At 41.4% G+C, this 8,043-nt stretch overlaps 1 protein-coding gene across 2 annotated transcripts in view; it reads right to left on the bottom strand.

The window, feature by feature from the left end:
• Positions 1-310: 310 nt before the first annotated feature.
• Positions 311-8,043, bottom strand: part of LOC119170678 (uncharacterized) — a 135,936-nt gene continuing 128,203 nt past the window's right edge. For both annotated transcript variants that reach the window (XM_075886908.1, XM_075886907.1), the window contains 2 exons: positions 5,333-5,389; positions 311-594 (listed from right to left, as the gene is read on the bottom strand). In XM_075886908.1, coding sequence (XP_075743023.1) covers positions 323-594; positions 5,333-5,389 — 329 coding nt within the window. In that variant the 3' untranslated portion in view covers positions 311-322. The remainder of the gene's footprint in view (positions 595-5,332; positions 5,390-8,043) is intronic.

Raw genomic sequence — 8,043 nt, 5'->3', positions numbered from 1 at the left:
ACAGTATAAATAGCTTTCACTTACATAAAAAAAATATCGCCTAGTCATTCTATACTATATTACGGGCCGTCTAGTGTACGTCTGAATGAAGCATTATTATGCTCATAGTCAAAAACAGAAAAAGAACAGAAAAATCTGCCAAAATGTTTACCATGCACATCCAAGCACAACTAAGATAAACCTAGACAGAGTAGGCAAAATAGGCTCATGTTGCTAAGCACCATAGTTAGTGTTCAATCAATGCTAATGATCAGCGAGATCTTCGTATTTGTCTATTCATGAGGCTCGTTGTTGAAAAAAAAACGACACATTTATTGCATGGTCAACCAGTTTTTTTATTTGATGGTAGGCAGTCAATGTGATATGGATTTGCCACGCACTTTCCTTTTTCCAAGTTTATTAGGCATTTGACGATCTTTTTTGAATGACAGCTTTTCTTCAAGCACGTACAGGTGAACTTAGTAACGTCAGATTTGCAGCCAATTTTTTTGCCATAAAACTTTGCCTTCCAGGGAAAGGTGCAGTGGCATTTACCGCAGATAATTTTTGTTGAGCTGTTAGCTGAGAACTCTGGAACACCTTTTATGCCGGGCCCTGGGGAGAAGAAAGCACATATGCGAAAACGCAAACTGTGTGTTGGTAAAATGCTTGGCATAACATTGAACTCGGGTACCGATGACAACTCTTGGAAAAACATATTGGGTTACTGTAAGAGGGAAGCTGGTAAGAGTGGAGAAGTAGTAATATTAGAATATCTAAATAAATAGACATTGTTAGGTTAAACTGAATTAGGTAAATATTTATAAAATGCTATCGGTGATATTTGTTTGGTTAACCATCCCAAAAGAACGATATAATTAAGGGAGACGCCGTGGTCAAGTGCTCTGTAAATTTTGACTACCCCGAGTTCGTTACCATGTCTCTGCATGGGCCTCAAGCATTTCACCTCCATTGAAAATGCGATCGCGGAAGTCTGAATTTAATGCCGTGACCAGCGGGTCAGCAGTCGAGCATAATAGCCACCTGAGAACGGCAGCGGGTATTTATTAAAGGCTGAATTTCCTGAACTTTTTTAAAATAACTTGTTTACTTCACGTCATGCAATAGGATTCATCATTTCTGTTAGCTCAGGATATAACAAGATTTATGAAATCATTTCGCAAGTTCTAATAACGCATATCAAGCTCTGGTCTTTCGTTCATTCTTGTCTTTATGCGCCTATATTTTATTGTAGATTTAACGAAGTACCAAAATATCTTGTGGACTTCATCAACTTTGAATCACCTGTTGATCGATTCATCGTTGTTTAATGTGCCATAATGATTACCTGATACAAATTGCGAAGCAGGTGACAATATGCCTCAGTAAAGAAGTGTGTGGGTGCTCAATACTTATCATAACAATATGCTTTGCTTGTGTGCTGGTATAAAATATTTGGATATTCATCCCATGTAAAGTAAGGTTGAAAGCAATCTTATGCTCAAGGTGAGGGGAACGCGGTAGCACGTAGTAGACAAAGAAAAAGATGCATGAATTATGAGCTCTGTGCTGTAACATACCGAGAATAATTGCATAAACCATGTTTGCCATGTTATCAGCTCTTCATAAGTGGATGCATAAGCCAGTGGTGCTATGATTCAGGTTCTAAGTTTATCTAGGGGCGTGCAATGTAGTGGAACTTTGAAATTTATTTCGCATCTATACATGTCACTGGTAACGGAAATACAGACATGAAGCCACATAGCGTCATGACGACATCTCTGCCACCCCCTCCTTTTGTTTTGGTAACACACTGGGAGCGAGCAAAATTAAAGTTAACACTCCTTTTTATAATGTTTACACAAGTCAAATGATTGTCTATATGGCACAAAGGCGTCTCCTATAGTTTAGGTTACGAATGTATTTAAGCCTCTAGTAGTGTTATTGCTTCTTTGCGCTTGCGCTCACATAACTAAAGCTAATCGTTAATCTGAAATATTACAACTGGTTCCTCATACCGCAATATGTCTAAAATGTAAGTTGAACAACCTGATTTTATAGCATAGAGGCCCCGTGCTCTAACTCGAGAAAATAGTTTCGCCGGCTCAATGAATAGTGGATAATCTACGTTTATTTTAATCTGTGACGACGTAGGTATTCAAGAACTAGCTATTTTGATTAGTTAACTTAAGAGAACATATGACGCAATACGCACAGCAAAACAAAAGAACTGCTGGAAGAGAAATAAGACACACCCAACCAAAAATATATAAAGTGTATAGTTTGGGAGCATAATGACTTTAAAAGGCTGTTCTTAATCCGTAAATACAGAACATCATGTTTACATATACTGGTGTCATAGTAATACTGAGAGTTACTATTCATACATGTGAATGAAATACAGCATTCGCCAGCTATAAAGACCACTTGATTTTTGTACTACTTTAATCACAATAACGCTTCAACGTTTCCCCCATGTTCATTTGTTTGATCTAGGCGTGGTTTGGCATACATATTCATATGTCTAAATGCACACGAATATGTTGATATCATTAGTCAATATACCTCGGTGTTGCAGATATTTTGTCTCAAATTAAATGAAATCAACACTGTCTTCCTCAAGACATGTCCTTGTGTGCTGATGACTTCTGACATGTCTGAAGCCGTGAGTTTGGTAAATCAGTGTCTCATGCAAAGAAAATATAAACTAGGTAAAGTAATCTATGACGTGACATTTCAATGTTGAGTGCCACTCCAGCATCGTTATATGTATTAAAACGTCATACAATTTTTCCGTTATGAGCTTCGAGGCAGTAAAAAAAGCGTTGCTGCCTACTTCATGCTACGTATGCCCATTGCTGTCAAATTGAGGTTGAATATTGGTGACTGTCGTAAATCGTAAACGTGGCGCGTTTAAGCACTTGTTGCTACTTTAGGTTATCTTCTCGCAAAAAAGTCTAACCTCTAATTGCTCATGAGTGAACTAGGGTGACAAGTGTTCGCATGCGACTATAATAAAATAGCGCGATGATACTGCACTGTCACAAATGAGTATGCTATTTTCGTGATTGCATTGTGCTAACACTTCTATCAGCGAAATAAGAATGTTGCGTTACCACTGAAGGGAATAGGCAGATTTCTGGGGCACACAAGGAAAACAGAGGCATTCATTCGTAATCCTACGCCAGAAAAAAATACCTTTCATTGTGTGACTCAAGCCACTATAAGTTAATAAAAGCGTCGGTTGCTTCACTTTTCCTGGGGTCGCCACTCAAGGGATCTTGTGAGCACAACATTCAGGCCAGTTTTCAGAATCAGCTGATTAAGCTATCAAAAGTCGGCCACCTTGGTTTTGTCTTGTGCCTGTGGCTGAAACGTTATTAGAGACGATTAAAGTGTGCACTCTTGTGATTGGTGTTGAAGTCACTGAGTTCAGTAGCTCTAGCCATGAAGTTGTGTGTTATGTGCACAAAATGAGCCGCAATTACAAACACCACCAAGCCTGTGTGAAACGCGCAGCACTGTCACAGCGAAAGCTGGAAAATCGGCCTTTTATAGCTTTTTTGGTACCTTTTTGGGCCTTTCAAAGCCTCTTTGGGCGGCTGCTGCAAGCACAAGTGCAGAATATCCACTACGCCATAAATCATTGTGTAGTAGGAGGCATTTACTAGGCTGGCCTTCGTCATTCTTCGGAAAAGCGTTGTACTCGCTGCACACTTGCAAGAAACCTTGTGCATTTTTTTGTTGTGCTGTGGCTGACGACAATGAAAAAGTATGCCAGACGCTTCTGTTATCCTCACTATTCCTCACAGTGGGTATGGCCAGAATAGAGAGGCGAACAAAGTCAAGATTTCGAAAAGGGATGTAGAATTTTACAGCCCACTCGTTGCACAATTCGCATTGTGTGACACCTGATTGTTCCTTTGCTGGTATAAAACGCTTAATAATAATAACGCGATTCATTTCCCGACAACAAGTCCTGCCTAAGGCCAGTTTGCAAAAGAATTCCAAGCACCGGCGTGGCTCAGAGGTTGGCACGCAGGAAACCCAGTTTCGAATATCAATGTGTCCTTGGTATTTTTGCTTACTGGGTTTCTTATAGGGGTTACAGCCACAGGTGGCCTGTGTTGTGATGTCATAAGAGCTTTCGCTGTAAAAAAGTGGCCAGTAAATACGGCGTACCCATTACTCTTTCTGCTACCAATATGATTGCCCAATCGCATCGCCGCATCATGAATAATCATTTCTAAGGCTGTTATTTTAAACATGCCAAGCCACATGTGCTTTGCGCCACCGGAGTGGTGAATCTTGTGTGGCAGCAAGTGCGGCGTAGGGTGAACTGGTCGATGCGTCAATGACAAAATGAAAGAGCACGTGACTAATTTGAGCAAGGTCGTGAATGCACATCTATCTGCGCCTTTCAAATTTTACGAATGTGCTCCAAATTTTCATGATGCAAAGATCCTGGGTAAAAGTAAAAATAAAAAAGCACGATAAGTTTTAAAACCGTATTTCATCAACAAATATGGTAACGATAGCGTTAGCCGTACGTCTGTTGCCTTGTTTACCTTGAAACATACGTTTTTTTTTGTCGTACTGTTGTCAGTAATGTTTACCAAGCACCCCCTGCCGCCTGCCGGATGCAACTCTCGTGCCTGCCTCGATGGAACATACATTCTGTGCCTAGTCAACTTTCCAAAGATGTTCATAGTAGTGCTTGTGGTTTGTTGTTCTGTGCTGTCTGTTGCGTGTTTTTTTGCTTATAACAATAAAAATATAAAAAATAGCATTGCGGCGGTGGCGAAATGATTGCATAAATATATATCGAGACATTTGGGGCGTATCCTTTCATAACATACGAGAAGTTGTGGCGAGTTATGCTGGTAATGATGTCCACTGAAGTAACTAACAAACATTGTCTGCTGAGAAGTATGACCGTGGAAGTGAGCCGGCCCTAGAAGTGCCATGACACTGAGCTACATTTTACTGGTGCAATTAACTAAGCAAGTGCACCAAAACTGTAACACCAATTAAGAAACAAAAGCTACGGAAGTCTTATTCTCACAAGAACATTAGCTAATTATGAAGTACTATGTTCGCGTTGGTAAGAGCATAAATGTATGTAGAATGAGGTGTTACACTTGTTAAAGTGAACCTAAAGTCTTACGGTGACCCTAGAACTCAAATCATGGTTTCGGGAGGCCAAACAACAACAACAAAAACAACAACATTATAATAATAATAACAAACTAACATGTTAGGTCCGTTGTAAGCGTAGGCAAAGAAGCACTCTGTAGTCACTAAGTGCATGAATTATTACGAATGCGACGCATTCATCCGCAACATCACTTACCAGTATATCCAGTTATGTTATCGTTTGGGTTGGGTAAGAGATCATGAGGCCCTGGTCCTACAAGTGAAAACAGGTAATTTTTTATCATCGCAGATTATGAAAAGTAAGAGCATTTCTACTATTGAAAAAAATTGGGGCGAGTCAAGGTTGGCGTATGCATAACTAACCTGATAGTTTGCGTTCTTACTTGTTTTGCATATCGCATTGTGCACGGCTCCCCCCTTTTTAATTCTACATACCGCATATTGCACTTCCAGCTATGTGTTTTCCTGCGGAACACTCCTGTAAGCTACGTGCAACAGCAAGAAGTCATGCATGAAACAATTGGATGTGAGAAAAAAGAGCAAAAATGAGATGACTCGATGAATCGAAGTGAACAACAGTGAAGAAAGCTCGGTAAAATATTAGATTTTAATACCAGAAGTCCTATTTCTAGCCTTAGAAAAAAGCACCTGGAAACTTTACTAAAATTTTAAGCAACCCCAAATTCTAAAAATATTCCTTTTCTTGGGGCTTCTTCACTTGGCCACGGCACTAGGAATGCCTGCACTGCAGTCAGTGACATTCTTAGAGGCACACCAAGAATTAGTTATGTTCTTACAATAAAAAATGCACTTCTTCACACCAATTTGATGGTATAGCATATAAATATACTATACCTATGTAACAACTACAGGACTGATTTGTTCATTTTCTTTCATCAAAATTTTAAATAATTTCGTTTCGTTATTAAATTTTAAATAATTTCGTTGGTTTATATGGCGAATCAACAGTAATGGGTACGAGCCACTTGTAAGCAAGCAAGCAAGTAAGCAAGAAAATGGCTAGCAAAACGCTGACTGACTGCACTTAGCTATTATAGAAAACAGCTAATATTCCATCGCAAAATTGATTATTGCAAAATTATTAATTAAAAATTGGCAAATTGCACGTGCATTGGGAATCGCTGGTATGCGAAGCACGAATAAGGAATGTTGATATGTCACTCTGAAATCAACACAACGTTACGGGGTGTAAATAAATGATGCCGTACATGACTTCCATGTCACGATTATCATGCTTGATTGTGTCGTTTACCTTCGTCATCTATTTAAGTCACGTGATACCAGAATTAGTATATGTGGAGCTAGCGAAACGGCTGCGAGTACGCTATGAGCGTTCTATGCTGCCATGTTTTACATGACATGTGTGTTCGGATTATCATGTTTGCACCAGTCATATATTTCGATTGATATGTAGAGTTTAACGTCCCAAAACCACTATACAATTATGAGAGACGCCGTAGTGGAGGGCTCCGGCAATTTTGGCCACCTGGGGTTCTTTAACGTGCACCGAAATCTGAACACAAAGGCCTACAACATTTCCGCCTCCATCGGAAGTGCAGCCTCTGCAACCGGGATTCGAGCCCGCGACCTGCGGGTCAGCAGCCGAATACCTTAGCCACTAGACCACCGTGGCGGGGTCCAGTCATATATTTCGGGATCAATTTACTTCACGTAAGACCAAAATTGGTATTTCATAGCTAGCAACACGGCCGCAAGCGCATCGTGAAGGGCCCAATATACTCCTATGTAGCGTTGACGCGCACGCATGCTGGGCACAGCGAACCTACGTTAGCAAAATGCGAGCACTCTAAAGTCTGACGCCAGGCGCGACCAGCGTCCGTCAGCGCAGCCTGACCGCAACCGGCGCGAAATGCGGCGTGCTGCATTTCACGCCGATGCACTACCCAGACAACACAGCGTCTCCCTCCTTTCGTAACGAAGAGACGCCGGATGCGCTGAAAGGCGCATGTGTCAAAGCAACGCAGTACGGCATGCACGTGTGAGTATTCGGTCATTCCAGCGACGCAGGCGGCGCAATGTAGCCGTGCTCCGAAGCTGTCACACGGTGATAAAACTGCGACGCAATTCGGTCACTCAGTAGTCATGAACCAATGAACGCGTCTTCATGCCCTCCGACGCTGACGTAAATGCTCATGACATCACCGTCTCGTCCGCAATTTCAACCTTCCTCTGCGCTTCTATAGTAGCTGGAATGGTCAAATAAGGCAGGACCAGCGCCTGACGGGGTAACGCCGGCGTGACGCAACGAAATGAACGCCGGCGAGCACGCGCACACGTCACCTCGAAATGTATTGGTGCCTTGACTGTGACATGTTGTCATGTTCTCACATGACACGTATCTCATGAGTATATGTTTGCAGCAGTTGCATACCTTCGTCATCCATTGGTGTCACGTAATACCGAATTTGGCAGATATGAAGCTAGCGAAACAGTCGTGAGCGAATCATCAGTGCAGCGTTTAGTCATGTTGTTACATGACACACATCTCCTGTTTATCATACCTTCGTCATTCATTCACGTTCCATAATACCAAATTCGGTATAAGTGGAGCTAGCGAAACGGTCACGGGCGCATCATGAGCGTGACATGTAGTCATGTTGTTACATGACCCGCATCTCATCATTATCATGTTTTCACCAGTCACAAACCTTCGTTATTCATTCACATACCGTAATACCTAATTTGGTATATGTGACGCTAATGAAATGGCCGCGAGCGCATCATGAGCGTAGCATGTAGTCATGTTGTTACATGACATGCATGTCATAACTTTCATGTTACGGTCTGTCGCTTGTGTTCGCCATGCAGTCATGCCATACCATACCAGTTTTGAAACTTACCATGTGAACGAAACCACCTCAAAAG

Source organism: Rhipicephalus microplus, chromosome 2 (genome assembly GCF_043290135.1).
Source record: "Rhipicephalus microplus isolate Deutch F79 chromosome 2, USDA_Rmic, whole genome shotgun sequence".
Lineage (NCBI taxonomy): Eukaryota > Metazoa > Arthropoda > Arachnida > Ixodida > Ixodidae > Rhipicephalus > Rhipicephalus microplus.
Note: the sequence above shows the minus strand (reverse complement) of the source record. Positions and strands in the feature narration are given on the sequence as shown.